The sequence below is a fragment of the Panulirus ornatus genome, chromosome 1 (genome assembly GCF_036320965.1).
Source record: "Panulirus ornatus isolate Po-2019 chromosome 1, ASM3632096v1, whole genome shotgun sequence".
Lineage (NCBI taxonomy): Eukaryota > Metazoa > Arthropoda > Malacostraca > Decapoda > Palinuridae > Panulirus > Panulirus ornatus.
The window spans coordinates 91,877,704-91,897,835 of NC_092224.1; the positions used below are offsets into that span (position 1 = coordinate 91,877,704).

Genomic DNA, 20,132 nt, shown 5'->3' on the forward strand with positions numbered 1-20,132 from the left:
CCAGGCCATCAATACCCAAAGGGTCGTATCGCCATTCTCATCTGGTCTGCACAAGGGTCCATTCAATCCGGTGAATGGATATATATATATATATATATATATATATATATATATATATATATATATATATATATATATATATATATATATATATATATATCAACACTTAAGACTGGCTTCCTCGCGAAAGTACCGCAAGCTGACGGACCTAAATAAGGAAGCGCTGAGACTTAGCTAACCGAGCGACCACGACTACTGCCGCCTTCCGACCCCGATGGGCGGCGACTGACCCCGTCATCCCTCCGCCGCCCGCCAGGTCACATCTCCCCCCACCCAATCAGTTCTGACGGGACAGGATGCGGCACATGCCACCACCCCGCCACCGGCAGTAGCAGCGGGCTCAGCCCGTCTTTTAAACTCCAGGGCGTTCCATTGATCTCAGAGGCTCCTCCACCACTTCGACAACGTTTGAAAGTGGATATATCTAAAATGTGTTGTCGCACCAGCGAATATGGCGGACTAAATAGATTACTCATCAAGACCTTTCCGCCTCGCTCGTCATAATTCATAAGATCCACACTAAATGTATGGATTGGTTTGTGGGAATATCTCTCGTGCGTCATGACCCCCAGAAGATCACAAACTTCAGGTAAAGTGTAACTAAACCTCGATAAAACAAGAGATAATAATGGCTAAGAACAAGACAGGAAATTGATGACAACATCGCTATGAGGGTAACGAAACGAAGACCACAGTATATGAGGTCCTCCACGATCTCTAATAAGACCGGAATATTGGCACGACAATCTAAACAAAGATCGGAATATTGGCACGACAATCTAAAAGATGGGAATATTGGCACAACAATCTAAAAGATCGGAATATTGGCACAACAATCTAAAAGATCGAAATATTGGCACGACAATCTAAAAGATGGGAATATTCGCACGACAATCTAAAAGATCGGAATATTCGCACGACAATCTAAATGATCGGAATATTCGCACAATCTAAATATATTGGAATATTTGAACGACAATCTAAACAGATTAGAATATTCGCACAATATAAACAAAGATCGGAATCGCACGACAATCTAAACAAATATTCATACAATATAAACAGCTGAATATTCGTACAATCTAAACAAAGATTGGAATATTCGCACAATCTAAAAAACAGAATACTCGCACAATCTAAACAGCAAAATTCTTACAAATCTAAACAGATCGGAATATTCGCACAATAAACAAAGATCGCACACTAAATGATGGGAATATTCGCACGACAATCTAAACATCGGAATATTCGCACGGCAATCTTAACAGGAATATTCGTACGACAATCTAAACATAGGAATATTCGCACAATCTAAAAGATCGAAATATTCGCATAACAATCTAAATATAGATCGAAGTATTCGCACGACAATCTAAACAGATTGGAATATCTGCACGACAATCTAAACGAATATTCGTACAATCTAAACATCGGAATATTCGCAATCAAAACCAAGATCGGATTATTCGCACAACCTAAACATAGGAATATTCGTCGACTATCTAAACAGATCGGAATATTCACACAAGCAAAACAAAGATCGGAATATTTGCACAATCTAAACATTGATCAGATTATTCGCAAGACAATCTAAACAGGAATATCCACAAGCCAAACTAAACATAGATCGGAATATTCGCACAATTCAAAGATCGGAATATTCGCACGACAATCTACTGATCGGAATATTCGCACAATCTGAAACATCGGAATATTCGCACGACAATCTAAACAGATCAGAATATTCGCACGACAATCTAAACAGATCGGCATATTCGCACGACAATCTAAGCATAGATGGGAGTATTCGTACAAGCTAAACATTTAAACACGGATCCGGACGACAATCTAAACAACGGATGGGGTAACAAAGACGAACACACAAACAACGGATGGGGTAACAAAGACGAACATACAAACAACGGATGGGGTAACAAAGACGAACATACAAACAACGGATGGGGTAACAAAGACGAACACACAAACAACGGATGGGGTAACAAAGACGCAACACACAAACAACGGATGGGGTAACAAAGACGAACACACAAACAACGGATGGGGTAACAAAGACGCAACACACAAACAACGGATGAGGTAACAAAGACGAACATACAAACAACGGATGGGGTAACAAAGACGAACATACAAACAACGGATGAGGTAACAAAGACGAACATACAAACAACGGATGGGGTAACAAAGACGAACATACAAACAACGGATGGGGTAACAAAGACGAACACACAAACAACGGATGGGGTAACAAAGACGAACATACAAACAACGGATGGGGTAACAAAGACGAACATACAAACAACGGATGGGGTAACAAAGACGAACATACAAACAACGGATGAGGTAACAAAGACGAACATACAAACAACGGATGGGGTAACAAAGACGAACACACAAACAACGGATGGGGTAACAAAGACAACATACAAACAACGGATGGGGTAACAAAGACGCAACACACAAACAACGGATGAGGTAACAAAGACGAACACACAAACAACGGATGAGGTAACAAAGACAAACATACAAACAACGGACGGCAACGATCCAACGGCCGAGAACTACCGGAAAGAACCAGGATAACGGAAGGATGTAGCTAAAGGAGGCGGAGGGAGGGAGGGGAATACATAGATGGGAAGTCGACATCCGCCAGGAGGACAACACATCAACAGGAAATTCATATGTGAACGATAAACACACACGAGAAGCAATGCCATGGCAAGAAGACTAGGCTGCCATGCCCTTAAGACCATGTGTGAATGACGATACTATTATAAAGGTTTCGAAAATCAGGAAAAATGGGAAGGTAACATACGAAGAAAATGGGTGAAGCCTCAGGATGTAGGGGGGTACTTAAAGCAACAATGTATAGGAAGACCTTATTACAGCCTCACACTGTGACATCCTGCCGCCTCCAGATCCGCCGCAGCGCCACACACACACACTCTCTCTCTCACGCACTCCCCCTCCTAGCTCAGACTCTTCCACACACGCACACTTGTCCTCATCTCCAATCCAAAGCTAAAAGTACTTAAGGTAAGTCTACTAGTTAATGTTCAGTGTAACTGCCTATTTACACAATACGGTGAGGGAGCCTTACATTCGCTGGTCCCCATACCTACAAATTTCAAGCCCACAATCGTACAGCATTTCAAACTTTTGTATGCAGTCAGCATTTACAATACCCGTTGTTTCCTCCATTCATACACCTCTCATACTTGATAAATATTCTTGACATTTCATTCACTGCTCAAATATCTCAGTATTCGTGACATTCACTTTTCAACGTTTCTAACTTGACCATGTTTTAACCTCTAGTTGTTTGTCTTTACCTCTTTCGAAAAACAGTTCGGTGTTGAAATGATCAAACTGGTTTCACGGCTTAAAAGGCTGTGATCAAGTCACTCCTTACTCTTCTTTGGCGGGCCAATTCATGGTTTGTAGTATCTCCATGTAACTCGTGTATGTCTTGCTTCTGGTACCGCGAATAATTTTGCCGCCATTCTTTCAACCTCTGTTACTAACCTCTTTGCGCTTCTCCAAGTGCGATGACCAGAACCTGAGAATACTATTACTAGTTTCGACTCGATAGACGACGTGAACAGTTTGTGGGGTCTAAAATCTGCCACCACTTTGCCTATTGTACGATTCTCCAAGGTTGAGGCTCCATCGCACGACAGGCTAGACAATGTCGACTACCCGCTAAGTCTGTCTCATAAACGGATTCCCGCCGGTTATTTTCCGATGGGATGATATTCTTTACAAGGCAGTCTTTTCACGGTGTTCCATCCTCATCATTCTCCATTTGCTTCCCGTCATTTTCAATCGCCCGCGCACGTACGTGACAACTTCACAGTTTGTGGCGAGTCCACTTTGAGACTGATGCAGTCAGTAGCACTCGTCCCACTGTACTTTCCTCGTGACCTTGACATACACATTGAGACGGTTATCCTAGGAATGATTTGTGCCCGTAAGCCAGGCAAATCTATTGTCCACCCCATGTTCATCCTGTGAGCGGAAGCGCACAAGAATTACAGAGGTCACACACAATTGGTCTACGTCAGCAGACCCCATTCCAGTGACACCCTGCTACCCACCTCTCGAAAAGGCTCCTCTGACGCGCGTCCTTCGTTCCCTTCAACTATGATCATTTTCCGTCCACTGGAAGTCTGGCCCTCATCCCTGCCTGAAGACCTAACTTCTTCACCAACCTGCGTTGTGGTGAAATGTCATATGATTTGCGGCAGTCCACATTCAAAAAATCCACCCTCCAAGTGTTGCCATTTCTCCAATCTTGTCCTACAATGATCATTCCTTGTTCTCTTGCACCTTCAAAATGCTGGCAAGCTGAAGTGCCCCGACTTCATTTCCTCCAGAGTACAACCCTAAACTCTCTAACCATAATCCACCCCCCCCCCATCTCTCTCTCTCTCTCTCTCTCTCTCTCTCTCTCTCTCTCTCTCTCTCTCTCTCTCTCTCTCTCTCTCTCTCTCTCTCTCCATAGTCTGCTCTCTCGGACACAATGTACCTTCTTTATGTGCAACTAAAGGTTTAGGCCTATGGCCCTACTCCGTTTGACATCACAAAGAACCCTCCTTTACAATGATCTATACAGCGGCTACAGAACTCTTATTTCCCAATTCATGTTGCCTGAGAAATTCTTCACCTTTATGTAGTTTAAACGACTAATGTCCACAATTCAAGTTCTCTCTCTCTCTCTCTCTCTCTCTCTCTCTCTCTCTCTCTCTCTCTCTCTCTCTCTCTCTCTCTCTGATAGTTTCAGATCTTTGTTTATCATAGTCACACTCAAGTATTACATAATCCCTTTTCTCGATGATATATCATCCATGTGATATTTTCAAGCGTTAGTGTGTTTGCGCTAAGTCTCTCACAGCCGACCTGCGGTACACCTGGAGGGCCCACAAGTTTGGGTGTATGTACTTCAGGATCTGATTAAGGTAGTGTGTTCTTTGTCATCACGGTAAATGAGTTTACCTACATGACCTTGAGAACTTCTGCCTCCATAACTCTATCTCCTGTAGAACCTAAAGTAAGTCTATATCTTTATAACTGAAATACCTTATCAACAAAACATCAATAAGGGCTACTTGTCTCACCACTTCATTTACCATCCTGACTGTTCCTTCACTATCATCTTTGAATACTTGTTCGGGTATACTAAAGAGAAAAAAATATCGAAAAGAAAAGAGATCGAATAGGAACATCAGTAAAGGGGGCAAATGGGGAAGTGATACCAGTCAGTGATGAAGTGAGGAGGAGATGAAGCGAGTATTCTGAAGTATGATGAATGTGTCTGATGACACAGTGGCACCTGTCGGTTGCTTGGAACGGGGTGATACACAAAATATATAACATTATCACAAAGAAAGCCGTTGATCTGGGACTATGGGGTGTTTCATCTTGTGGTTGGCAGACTTCTAGACTGGGTGATACCAAGCCGTCCACTTTAAGGGGTGTAACTCGATCTTACTACCCGTACCGAACCCGTGGTGTCCCACAGGGCACCATGATGGGGCCACTCAGCTTTCTTACCTTTATCAGTGATGCCCTGAGAGATACAAACCATGGCTGATATTGTAGACAACACCATGTTTAGCAACACTATCAACAACAACTCGACTTCAGTGACCTTCAGCACATCATCAACAACTTTCAGGAGTGGATTACAGACAAATCACATCAAGACTGCGATGATGTACATCAACCCGGGTGCAGAAAACATTCTGATACCTCACATCAAACCAGGCCCTGATGTCCTCTTATCCCCTTGGTGGTCAGAAACTTCAAACTTCTTGGTGTCAATGTAGGTGATGGTTTAAAATGGAAGAGCCATGTCAGTGCTGGCATTAAATCCTCCTCATACTACCTCTATCTTCTAAGCTGACTGAGATCACTAAGTGCCCCATCATTTGAGCTCAGGAATGTCTAAACCATCTTTATTCTATGCTCATCTACACCTCCCCATCCTGGTCCTCCCCACTAACAGCCACACAAAGGTAACAGCTAAAAAACTGCACATAAGAGACAGCAGAATCATCCAGGGCACATCTTGCACAACCTACCATGTAGTTGCTGAACCCGTCTAACCTCTCTGACCAACACCAGCACCCCACATGACAGTTCAAAAATAAACTACAGACACACCCTTGCCACCAAGACATCCTTTCCCCCAACATACCAGGTCCATGGACAGCCATTCATCACCACAATCAACTCATACCAATTAAAGCTCATACAGACAGACATAAGAACAGTCCTATACCTACCATTGTGAATGTCATAAACGATCCATAAACAAGTGCAAAGCTAAACAAGTAAACAACTCATTTTAATCTTAGGCTATGTGTATGTCAACTACTGTATTGCTGTAATTATTCATCACCTAATGTTCAATCAATAATCACTTACTGCATTACGTAAAAATCACAGTATTTATCTAGTAAAACTTCCTGTATATCTGTCCCTTTGACAAATAGATGTACTTCACTCATGTCCTTGTCCAAAGCATGGTAATATCCAGCCTAACCTTGATCTTAAGCTTCACCTACGTTAAGTAACAAGTCACTATTATGACTTCTCAGTTCTGTAATATCAGTACCATTTTAACTGTATGTTCAACCAATTGTCTACCAAAATTCAATAAACCATTCATATTCATCTACAAACATACACCGAGTGAAACTTACCTGATCCATCATGATGTTGTTGAGTGTGTATTCCACCGCTGTACGCACAATCTTGCTGGCGACAGTGGACTGCTCTCACGCAAAGTCTCCCGTAGTACCCTACACAAGAAAAGGTAAGGCATTATCATGGAATCTGAAGTTTGCATCTTACACAAACCATAGAATATAAAACAGCCAAAAAAAATTAAATAAAATACTAAATATTCTTTTTATCATACTTAACCGTCATCTCCCGCATTTTATACATATATATCATTTCATCTTAGTACATATTTTACCTATTTCATTATACTTTGTCATTGTCTCCTGCATTAGCAAGGTAGTACAAGGAAATAGACATATTCGCCATTTCCCACGTTAGCAAGGTAGCGCAAAGGACAGGACTGAGCCTTAGAAGGAATATCCTCCTTGGCCCACCTCTCTGTTCCTTCTTTTTGAAAATTAAAAAAGAGAAGGGAGGATTTCCAGCCCCCCGCTCCCTCTCCTTTTAGTCGCTTTTTACGACATGCAGGGAATGTGTGTGCGAAGTCTCCATAGTGGTTTAATTTGTTTATGGATGGGTTGTTGGGGAGGTGAATGCAAGAGTTTTGGAGAGAGGGGCAAGTATGCAGTCTGTTCTGGAAGAGAGGGCTTGGGAAGTGAGTCAGTTGTTGTTCGCTGATGATACAGCGCTGGTGTCTGGTTCAGGTGAGAAACTGCAGAAGTTGGTGACTGAGTTTGGTAAAGTGTGTGAAAGAAGAAAGCTGAGAGTAAATGTGAATACGAGCAAGGCTATTAGGTTCAGTAGGGTTAAGGGACAAGTAAATTGGGAGGTAAGTTTGAATGGAGAAATACTGGAGGAAGAAGTGTTTTAGATATTTGGGAGTGGATTTGGCAGCAGAAGCGAGTCACAGGGTGGGGGAGGGGGCAAAGGTTCTGGGAGAGTTGAAGAATGTGTGGAAGGCGAGAACGTTATCTCGGAGAGCAAAAATGGGTGTTTGAAGGAATAGTGGTTCCAACAATGATATATGGATGTGAGGTATGGGCTATAGATAGGGTTGTGCGGAGGAGGGTGGATGTGTTGGAAATGAGAAGTTTGAGGACAGTGGGTGGTGTGAGGTGGTTTGATCGAGTAAGTAATGAAAGGGTAAGGGAGATGTGTGGTAATAAAAAGAGTGGATAAAAAGAAGTATATGGAGACAGGACACAACACTGAGGGACACTGCTCTTGATGGAGAGACTGATCCATCAACAACCACAGATATAGATCAGACAGAGAGGAAACTTGATGTGAGGGAGTAAAATGAGAGGGGGAAGCCAAAACAGGGGAGTTTAAAGTTGAGATCCTGACACCATACCCAGTCAAGAGCTTTGGATATATCAAGGGCAATGACATAAGATCCCCCAAAATCTTTCAGGGATGATGACCAGACATTAGTAACTTATCTACTCCTCTACAAAGAATATGAGAGATGTTTGTCTTCAATGATTCCCAAATCTCTTCAGATGAGGAAGTACCAGAGATGTCAAAGTGACAGTAAAAAATATTCATAAAACACTGAAAGCATTTCATGAAATCTCATGATGCAAGAAATCAAAAACCCTGAAAACATCTTTTCCTATGGTAAGACAGTCTCAAATTGCAATCAATATTAGCCTCCTGAGTTCAGTAGATCCATATTTACTAAACCATTAAACCTACTCAGGCCATATGATCCTAAAAATTCTTAAAAATCTAAACTCTTCCGTAGGGAAAAATATCAAAAATACATTTTGTTCAGACTTTGAAAAAGCCATGGATGGCAAGGCCACTCTGCTCTAGACAAGATTCTTGATGTTCTGATAATATCTAACATTCTTTGGAAAAAGATTTCCGATACCAAAAATATTCAAGAGTTTAAGAAATGCTTATCAACTTGAATAATTTTTGTAATCATCATTCCAGACATGGAATAGGAAATATGGTGTTTTGTAGATGACACGAGTAAAATAATGAGTACAGAAAAAGACCACATGACATTATGAAGTCTTAGATCGTATATTCAGATGACAGAAAACCTAACGAAATTTAAAGAGTTGATATTTAAGCAAATAATTCACGGAAAGATTTAACATTATATTGGTGTCTTCCAACAGGGATCCCATGGGGAAAGAACTAAAAGAAAAACAAGATGTCAGAGACTTCAGAGTTAATGTAAATGATAAGCTTGAATGCAAGGAGTACATTGATAAGATAGTGCTTTCAAAACAATTAACGAATGGTATGACGAAGAGTACCTTTAAAGACAGAAAGCTTATAATTATAATGTTTATTTTGTTTATATAAGAAGCAAAATACAACACTGCAATGTATGGTCACCTGTTCAATAGATGGAAATAAAAACAAAGTTGGAAAGAATACAGGAACACTTCACAAATACAACTGAAGGTCTGGAGCATATGAATAATCAAGATAGATTTAAAGAGCTTGAACTCTACAGTCTGAAAGAAGAGAGAGATACAAGGTGATACATACAAACAGCAGCAAATAAGACATTAGACTCATGGCTGAAGTAAGTCCACAATTAACCTTAAACAAACATGTACCTGAGATGTGTTGAGACAGAGAGAAATAACATACTTCAAAAAAGAGACATGTGATGAGCACTAGCCTAGCCAACTTGGCAAAATATTGTAGTAGGTGCTTTAAGGTTAGCTATGTACTTTCTTTTATGGGTCTCTGCCTACAGTCCACTCATGAATGTTGTCTTTGTTGTCTGTATTCTTCCCTGGTCTTTGTTGTGGTGACCTTGGCCCTTCTGATCAATATTTGGAACATGCAACCCTTAACAGGATTTATTAGACTAACGGCAGAGAGGCAGTATGCTCCCTTTTGCTTCTTTTTTTTTGTCCATGATGGTTGAAGGAGGTCTTATCCTATTTGTAATGAGTAGTAGAGGAGTGGGTGCATAGGTCTTGTCCTATTTGTAATGAATAATAGAGGAGTGGGTGCATATGTCATGCCCAGTGGGTATTAGTGACATTGGCTGATATGGGAAGGGATGCACTTCATCATAGTAGCGGATAGTGCAATAGGGATGTGATTTATGATAATGCCTCTGAGGAGAAAAAGAGGCACTTCATTGTTGTCATTAAAAGGAATAGGTTTACTTGAAAGCTAATGGGCTATTCTTATGGGCAAAATAGGGTCCCTAAGAGGCTCTGATTGGGAAGAGGTGCTATATAAAGGATACTGGGGTTGTATAGCACCTTACATCATGCATACCTTGAGCTGGTTTTGGGGGTCGTTCTCTACCCTTGCAACCAACTTAACCTTTTGAGGGTCTTGTTTACCAGGCTGTTTGGTGTTGCACTTTCTCATTGGTTATATGGTGTACAGCCTGGTAATTCAAGGTCACCTCAGAGGAAGGTTGCTGTTTTTCAGTCAGTCAGTAAGTTTCCTCATAGTGTTCCTTATATATGTGGGCCCTTGATATTATTTTCCTTTCTTTCTTACAGCATTTTTCCTCTATGGTGGGTTTAATCTGCTCAATTTACCCAGTCTAATGATTCATGAAATTTTTCCATACGCACTGGTATATCATAATGTATATTTAATTTTGATGTTACAAGGCCCAGTCCTCTGTTCTTAACGCTACCTCGCTAATGCGGGAAATGGCGAATAGTTTGAAAGAAAGAAAGATGTTACAAGACTGCCTGCAAATGGTTATACTACCAGTGAGAGGTTTCAATTGACAAAAATGTACAATATTGTCATCACTGGATAGAAAGGAATAGTTTTGTTGAGAAACTTCCTTCTGCAAAGGAGTCCATTATTGCTCTTCCAGTGTGGAATGTATTCTTACAGCTACAGGATCCCCATAAAATGCTCCTGGGGTCATAGTATTGTAATATATCTTATACCTGCATCATTGTGAATACTCCTAAAGAACTTTTAGCTTGTACCACTTATTCAGATGTTTTAATGAATCACTATAGGAGATTGATTACTTTTGAATGGGTTCTTTAACTTAGCAGTAAATGCGGCACTTTGTGGTGCTATTAAAACTCATCAATATTGTAGTAAGACAATAATAAATACCTCAAAAAGTGCCATCAATGGCCTTGATTTTCTTGTACTGAAAGTTCTGAATATCCAGCCTATCATGTCCACTACAGATTTGTTAAGTTCTTTGTTGTATTCATCAGAGATGAAGTCATCCCATATCATTACTCACAAGTCACTGAGACATCTGTGTGTTGTTAGAGTTCTGCTTATCTTGTAATCATTATGTGACGGTTTCTTTCATTTTTCTATTGTGAAGTAGAAAAATTTCCACACAGAACATCACATTATATTCAGAAGCAGCATGAAAGGTTTAGTTGATTTCTCTTTGTGGGCTGTCTGTGTCTACAGTCAGTAAGAATGGCACTGCATCAATTTCCTTCACAGGGCATAACACAAACCTGCACTGTTTTGTAATCAATGTTAGATAAGAGTATGAGAAACAATAGGGGGACCATGCACAGTAGGGGGACCACACACAGTAAGGGGACCACGCACAGTCCTCTGAGGGATGGAAATGGTAAGTGCAAAGGCACTGGATTTTACTGTGCTTTATCTGCATTTTAGATATCCTAAGTTCCAACTTCCTAATTTGTCTATTAATCTTTCTCTTTTTATTCTATGTGCTGTCAAACCATGCTGACAATTGGCAAGAGGCCTTTCAGAGGCTTGTGTAAATAACCACAGGGACCAAAAGCAAGCATGATGCCTCTCAACTGCTAGTCTAATAAATCCTGGTAAGGACTGCATGTTTTAATCTTGTCAAAATGGCTGAAGATGTGTGAACAAGGATCATCCAAATAGCTTTAGTTACCATATCCCTGTGAAATTTGTACACTATGTCAGTATCAGCATCGTCAAGTTATGTACCCCTTTGGGTTTGTAGGGCCTTTTCTGAGGTTATACAAAAGGAACAGAGGCAAATATAAAACCAAGGAAATAACTATTCTTATTCATTACATTAACACTTTATTGACAGGAACAAAAGAATGATTTCATTTGTTCACATCCACTCTCTAGATGTCTGGCATAATGCACCAAAACCGGTGCCCCCACTCACATGGAAATATATGATGATGAACTGAACATTTTCTTATCGTAACTGCCATGTATCAACTTCTTAAAGTCTTAAAAATTTCTATTAACTCGCAACGGAGCCTTCATTTCTGTAGAGAGAAGAGCAAAAGTTCATTCAACTTTCATACATGGCTTATTTCTTGGCCTTAATATAAATTTTGCCTTTTCTGGAATGTTTAAGCTCAGTTTCATCCTTTTGATAAATATAACATACCAGCACTGTAACATATTCTCAGCATGGGGCCTTGCTAGAAACTTACTGTAGACCACTATGATGTTTGATATTGTATTCTGTAAATGACTTACACAGAACGCTGAAAGTATATGTTTTTAGTGACTATTTTTTTTCAGATTATATCCACTGAAAACAACTCCAACTGCTATTCTTATTGGACCTTTGCAAATGATTTCTAGAAACATCCTGTATTTATATTTTCTTTTTGGCATACCTTATTTATCACTTTTTAAATCAATCTGATAGTTTAAGTCATTTAGGAGATGTTTTACAAACCTACACCTACTTCATCCCTTACACTATATTTGTATTATCAGTTAGACCTAATTATATCATGTTATTACATTATAAAGAGCCTTGTGAAACACAGGAAGTAACCCTCAAGAATTCAGACACATTTCTACAATGATTAACTTTAACTGTTCGTAAGCCAGTTTTTCACAGCAATACCAAGAGCATCTATTTCAGCAAGCCAGTTTTTCACAGCAATACCAAGAGCGTTTATTTAAGTATATCAAAATCTTTCCTAGGACCCATTCAAAAACCTTTTAGGAAACAGTTCATAAAAGATGCAAACTATGAATTTAGGAATATATTACAAAGAAAAAATCCTGGAAGTTGATAGGAGAGGATATGTTGCTATGGAAGCTTTACTAACTATATCATCTTGTTAAACTTATAAACTGAGCTACAAAGTTGCTTCCATTGTTCCAGGGACTAAAATTATACTAAAGAAGCCTAACATCCACTGACCTCATATGACCATCCCTAAATACATTCATCATAATGAGAACTTATGAGCAAAATATTCAGACTTTATTCATGACGGCATTTCTAATTACGGCTTAACAAAATGAATTAACTTAGATGAAGCCTCTCCCCCTAATATACCATGCCTTACTAAATGCCTGTCTTGATTAAATTAAAGGTGGCCAGAGCAATATCAAGGGATCTAAGGGCCTACAACAAGTTGCAGGGTGTGGAAGGGAGAAGGAAAGGGGGAGGAGGAGTTTAAAAGGTATAGATGGTTGGAAGGGAGAGAAGGCAGGCTGGGAGATGGTAGCCGAGTGGAGGATGGTGAGTGGTGGTAGTTTTAAGTGGCATAAAAGAGGCATGGGAGTTAAGTGGGGGCAGGTTGGTGGTGATATTTAAGTGGGGGCAGATAAGAGTTAGTAGCTGAGTGGGCTCAGGTGAGTGGTGTCGAGATGGGGCAGGTGAGTGGCATTAAAAGAGTGAAGACAGATGAAAAGTGGTAGTCAAGTAGGGGCATGTGAATGGGGGGGAAGCTGACTAGTGGTGGCTAAGCAGGCAAATGAGAGATGGTACTTGAGTAGGGGCAGGTAAGTGGTGATACTTGGATGAAGAAAGGTAAGAGGTAATACCCAAGTAGGGCAGGTGAATGGTGATATCTAAGTGGGGGTAAGTAAATGACAGTAGGCAAGTGGAGGCAAGTAGTGGCAGTTGAGTGGGGGCAGGAGAGTGGAGGTAGCTGAATGGGGGCAGGTAAATGGGGGTAAATAATCAGTGGTAGGTGGACAAGGGAGGTTGGCTGGGGGCAGGTAGGTGATTTGTGGTAGCTGAAAGGGGGTAGCCATCTGGTGACAACTGAGTGGGGGTAGGTGAGTGATGGCAGGTTGGTAGTGTTAACTGAGTAAGAGCAGATCAGTGGCATTAATTCAGTCGGGAGCAGGTGAGTTGTGATATTTTATATATATATATATATATATATATTTTCTTTCTTTTTTCTTTTAAACTATCCGCCATTTCCCGCATTAGCGAGGTAGCGTTAAGAACAGAGGACTGGGCCTTTGTGGAATATCCTCACCTGGCCCCCCTCTGTTCCTTCTTTTGGAAAATTAGAAAAAAGAAAAAAAAAAAAAACGAGAGGGGAGGATTTCCAGCCTCCCGCTCCCTTCCCTTTTAGTCGCCTTTTACGACACGCAGGGAATACGTGGTAAGTATTCTTCATCCCCTATTTTTCATATAATGGAGTTTATACTATCCTCAGCAAAAGGGGGTAGAACACTTCTCTTAAACCTGTGCTCTAGTGCGTCTTGATTCTTCCATGCTTTCACATCACTACAATTGTTTCCATAAACTAACTTTTTTTCATTAGACATTTTACCTAATGGGATTGCAAAAGAGCATTGCAAGTCTTTTTCCCAGTACCTTCTGTGGTTGTAAACAGCCTTGCCCTTGGATATAATGTCTTGTCCATCCTCTGCATTTTCATTCTTCAAAAAGTCATATAGACTTGGATAACAATATCCTCCCAACTTTAACATACATGCATATAAGAACCTTTTCTGTGCAAGCCAGTGAATTGCAACAGGCCAATTATGCATGTTAATGCTCAGTCCCTCACATGTATACTCTTGCCCATGTGCAACCCCATATATATCCACACTTATATATATATATATTTTTTTTTTTTTTTTTTTATACTTTGTCGCTGTCTCCCGCGTTTGCGAGGTAGCGCAAGGAAACAGACGAAAGAAATGGCCCACCCCCCCCCCATACACATGTACATACACACGTCCACACACGCAAATATACATACCTACACAGCTTTCCATGGTTTACCCCATTCCCCCCGCGTGTGCGCGAGGTAATGCCAGGAAACAACAAAGGCCACATTCGTTCACACTCAGTATCTAGCTGTCATGTATGATGCACTGAAACCAAGGCTCCCTTTCCACATTCAGGCCCCACAAAACTTTCCATGGTTTACCCCAGATGCTTCACATGCCCCAGTTAAATCCATTCAAAGCATGTCGACCCCGATATACCACATAGTTCCAATTCACTCTATTCCTTGCACGCCATTCACCCTCCTGTATGTTCAAGCCCCGACTGCTCAAAATCTTTTCACTCCATCCTTCCACCTCCGGGAGGGTGAAAGGCGTGTAAAGTATGTGGTTTCGGTGCATTATACATGACAGCTAGAGACTGAGTGTGAACGAATGTGGCCTTTGTTGTCTCTTCCTAGCGCTACCTCATGCACATGCAGGGGGGAGGGGGTTGTTATTTCAAGTGTGGAAGGGTGGCGATGGGAATGAATAAAGGCAGACAGTATGAATTATGTACATGTGTATATATGTATATGTCTGTGTGTGTATATGTATATGTATACGTTGAGATGTATAGGTATGTATATTTGCGTGTGTGGACGTGTATGTATATACATGTGTATGTGGGTGGGTTGGGCCATTCTTTTGTCTGTTTCCTTGCACTACCTCACTAACACGGGAGACAGCCACAGAGTAAAATAAATATAAATAAATAAATATATATAGTTAAATTTCTAAAAAGGGAAGCAGAAAAAGGAGTCAAGCAGGGAATGCTCACCCTCCTCGAAGGCTCAGACAGGGGTGTCTGAACGTGTATGGATGTAACAAAGTTGAAAAACGCAAGATAGGAAGCATATTTGAGGAAAGAAACATGGATGTTTTGGCTCTGAGTGGAACAAAGCTCAAGAGTAAAGGGGAAGAGTGGTTTGGGAAAGTCTTGTTAGTAAAGTCAGGGGTTGGTGAGAGGACAAGAGCTAAGGAAGGAGTGGCACTACTCCTGAAGCAAGAGCTGTGGGAATATGTGATAGTGTAAGAAAGTAAATCTTAGACTGATTTGGGTAAAACTGAAAGTGGATGGAGAGAGATGGGTGTTTATTGGTGCCTATGCACCTGGTCATGAGAAGAAAGATCATGATAGGAAAGTGTTTTGGGAGCAGCTGAGTGAGTGTGTTAGCAGTTTTGATGCACAAGATCAGGTTATAGTGATGGGTTATTTAAATGTGAAGGTGAGTAATGTGGCAGCTGAGGGTATAAATGGTGTACATGGGGTGTTCAGTGTTGTAAATGGAAATGGTGAAGAGCTTGTGGATTTGTGTGCCAAAAAAGGACTAGTGAATGGGAATACTTGGTTTAAAAAGAGATATACACAAGTATACACATATGAGTAGGAGATATGGTCAAAGGGCATTATTGAATTACGTGTTAATTGATAGGTGTGTAAAAGAGATTTTGAATGTTAATGTGCTGAGAGGGAAAGTTGGAGGGATGTCTGATCACTATCTTGTGGAGGCAAAGGTGAAGATTTATAGTTTCCAGAAAAGAGAGAATGTTGGGGAGAAGAAAATGGTGAGAGGAAGAGAGCTTGGAAAGAAGACTTGTGTAAGGAAGTACCAGGAGAGATTGAGTGTTGAATGGCAAAAGGTAAGAGCAAGTGACATGAGGAGAGTGAGCGAGGAAAGGGATGTATTTAGGGAAGCAGTGATGGCTTGCACAAAAGATGCATGTGACATGAGAAATGTGGGACGGTGGGCAGATTAGAAAGGGTAGTGAGTGATGGGATGAAAAAGTAAAGTTGTTCGTCAAAGAGAAAAGAAGGCGTTTGGACAATATTTGAAAGGAAGTAGTGCGAATGACAGGAAGAAGTATAAAAGAAAGCAGCAGAAGGCCAGGAGAAAGGTGCAAGAGTGAAAAAGAGGGGAAGTGAGAGCTGGGGTGAGAGAGTATCAATAAATTTTCGGGAGAATAAAAAGATGTTTTGGAAGGAGGTAAATAACGTGCATAAGACAAGAGAACAAATGGGAACATCAGAAGGCGGCAAGTGGGGAGGTAATAACAGGTAGTGATGAAGCGATAAGGAGATACAGGGAGTATTTTGAAGGTTTGTTAAATGTGTTTGATGATAGAGTGGCAGATATAGGGTGTTTTGGTAGGGGTGGTATTTGAAGTGATAGGGTCAGGGAGAATGGTTTGGGAAGCAGAAAGGAGGTAGTGAAAACCTTGCAGATGAAATCTGGCGAGGCAGCGGGATTGGATGGTATTGCAGTGGAATTTATTAAAAAAGGGGGGTGACTGTGTTGTTGACTGGTTAGTAAGGATATTCAATGAATGTATGGATCATAATGAAGTGGCTGAGGACTAGCAGAATGCATGCATAGTGCCATTGTACAAAGGCAAAGGGGATAAAGGTGAGTGTTCAAACTACAAAGGCATAAATTTGTAGAACATTCCTGGGAAATTATATGGGAGGGTATTGATTGAGATAGCGAAGGCATGGTACAGGATGTGTGCATCAGGTGTTTGTTTTGAAGAATGCATGTCAGAAATATTTAGAAAAACATGGAATTGTATGTAGCATTTATGGATCTGGAGAAGGGATATGACAGGGTTGATAGAGATGCTTTGTGGAAGGTTTTAAGGGTATACGGTGTGGGAAGTAAGTTGCCAGAAGCAGTGAAACGTTTTTACCAAGGTTGTAAAACGTGTAGGAGTAGGAAGAGAGGAAAGTGATTGGTTCCCGGTGAAGGTCAGTCTGTGGCAGGGGTGTGTGATGTTCCTATGGATGTTTAATTTACTTATAGATGGGGTGGTTAGGGAGGTAAATGCAAGAGTTTTGGAGAGAGGGGCGAGTATGCAGCTTATTGTGGATGAGAGGGACTGGGAAAAGTCAGTTGTTGTTCGCCAATGACACAGCTCTAGTGGCTCATTCAGGTGAGAAACTGCAGAGGTTGGTGACTGAGTATGGAAAAGTATGTGAAAGGAGAGTTGAGAGTAAATGCGAATACGAGCAAGGTTATTAGGTTCAGTAGGGTTGAGGGGCAAGTTAATTGGATGTAAGTTTGAATGGAGAAAAAGTGGAGGAAGTGAAGTGTTTTAGATATCTGGGCGTGGACATAGCAGCAAGTGGAACCATGGAAGCGGAAGTGAGTCACAGGGTGGGGGAGGGAGGTGAAGGTTCTGAGAGTGATGAAGAATGTGTGGAAGGAGAGAACATTATCTTGGAGTGCAAAAATGGGTATGTTTGAAGGAATAGTAGTTCCAACAATGTTATATGGTTGTGAGATTTGTACAGAGGAGGGAGGATGTGTTAGAAATGAAATATTTAAAGACAATATGTGGTGTGAAGTGGTTTGATTTAGTAAAGAAAGGATAAGAGATGTGTGGTAATAAAAAGTGTGGTTGGGAGAGCAGAAGATGGTGTTGAAAAGGTTTGGACATATTTAGAGAATGAGTGTGGAAAGATTGACAAAGCAGATATATGTATCAGAGGTGCAGGGAACAAGAAGTGGGAGACCAAACTGGAGGTGGAAGAATAGTGAAAAATATTTCGGGCGATAGAGGCCTGAACATACAGGAGGGTGAGAGGCATGAAAGGAAAATGCTTTCTCCACATCCACAAATGCCACATACGAATCCTTGTTTATGTATTTCCCCAACACATCCCTTAAGCAAACACCTGATCCAAACATCCTCAACCAATTCCAAAACAACACTATCACTATCCAATCTGCTGTTCTGGACATGCCTTCATCTCTCAATAACTCACCTTCCAGCAACACTCAACAAACTTAATGCCTTTATCCCCCTTGCCTTTATACAATGGCACTATATATGCACTCCACCAATCCTCTGGCACCTCATCATGAAACACATAAAATGAAAATGCTAACTAACAAAGCAACAACACTGACACCCCCTTCTGTAAGAAATTCAACAGCAATACCAACCATTCCAGCCGCCTTGCCGCATTTCATCTTATGCAAGGCTTTCACCACCTCTTCTCCACCAAACCATTCTACACGACTCTTACTTCGCATACCATCCCGATATATACATTATCATCCATGTCCATCAGGCTGTCGCATGTAAATCTTGAATATCTAGGTCAGTGGAAAATTTAGTTTCATTTTAATCCATTGATAATCGTAAAAAGGCCCGAGTTTGGTACTTCCTCCCCTTACCGTACAATGAATTCTAAATATGTAATTAAAAATCTCTCTCCAATTTATTTGGACACACAAACCGACTTGTGCAAGGCAATATGCCCTCCACTTACTTCCCAATGAAGCATAATGGTAAACGGAAGAGGAGAATAAACATATGGATAGTCCAGGCAAATGTCCACCTGCCCCAGGTTTAGACCAGTCCACTAACTGCTGCGGCAGCAGCCAATTCCATCCTACGCCTTAGGCTAGTTGGTTGCTAAGCTGCTCTTTTAGGCCTATCGACTGCGATTTTAGCCCTATCGACAGCCAAAGTCAATAAATTGCCGACAGCGCCTAGGTATAAGTTACCATTAGCCACAAAATCTTTAACACCTTCTTTGGGTGATAACAGATAATTTCACAGATTACAAACACTCGCTGGATGTGTTTCCTACATTTAAGCAAAGCGTCTTGCAATTTCGTTGTCATTAATCATCTGGTAAACGATCAAAAACCCAAAACAAATGGCTAGATATTACAAAACAAACTTCATCCTTTCGAGAAGAAATGCCCCGTGAAACATTTCACAAGACAGCTATTTGCAACAAAATTCTGTAAACTTGCAAACAAACTGGATGCCCCTTGAACACGACCTTTTGTTAGACCCTTGGGTCATATATATCCAAGTTCAGACAACAATCGTATCATCGTGCCGAGTCGTCGCATCTTGCTGCCCAAAGGGTTAAGAAGGATTCACTATCTACGTCATACGAGGAAGCTTAAAAACCCTAACCAAAACCTTGAAAAAAAAAAACAAAAGCAATTCAACCCGAAATCTTCACGTGTCAGATTGGTACCCTAGGGTTTTGCCCGTCATCTAAAAGTCAGTCGGTGATACACTTACTCATTTGGAAAATATATGAAGGAACTCATCACAATACTACAGTATCTTTATTCATAAGAATATGCGGCCACTTCATGTGAATTTCGGTGAAAAAAAAAGTCAAGACAACTCGGAAGTTTCTAAGTACAAAGGGATCATTCGTGCCTCTTACAATAATCAACTATTCTTTTAAAACAATCAAAATATTCTTCTTGACATCTTAAACAACAATAATGAGACGGCGACAAAGTATAATAAATAAATAAAGAAAAAAAACAAGAAACCGCCACAATGTACAGTAAACTTCACATTATCCTGCACAGCGAGGCACGTTCACAAATATACAACCAAAACCCAAGTCAAAAACAGAGGGTGATCGTTACTTGGCCAACGACGACGTTCTGGTTCAAAAGTCG

General features: G+C 40.8%; 1 protein-coding gene across 1 annotated transcript in view; it reads right to left on the minus strand.

Annotated features, from left to right (window-relative positions):
* The window catches only part of LOC139750818 (guanine nucleotide-binding protein subunit gamma-1-like), a 42,916-nt gene extending 32,791 nt beyond the window's left edge, over positions 1-10,125 (minus strand). Inside the window, exons 1-2 of the mRNA XM_071665627.1 lie at positions 10,030-10,125; positions 6,786-6,854 (exon numbers count right to left, since the gene is read on the minus strand). Coding sequence (XP_071521728.1) covers positions 6,786-6,854; positions 10,030-10,125 — 165 coding nt within the window. The remainder of the gene's footprint in view (positions 1-6,785; positions 6,855-10,029) is intronic.
* Positions 10,126-20,132: the final 10,007 nt, after the last annotated feature.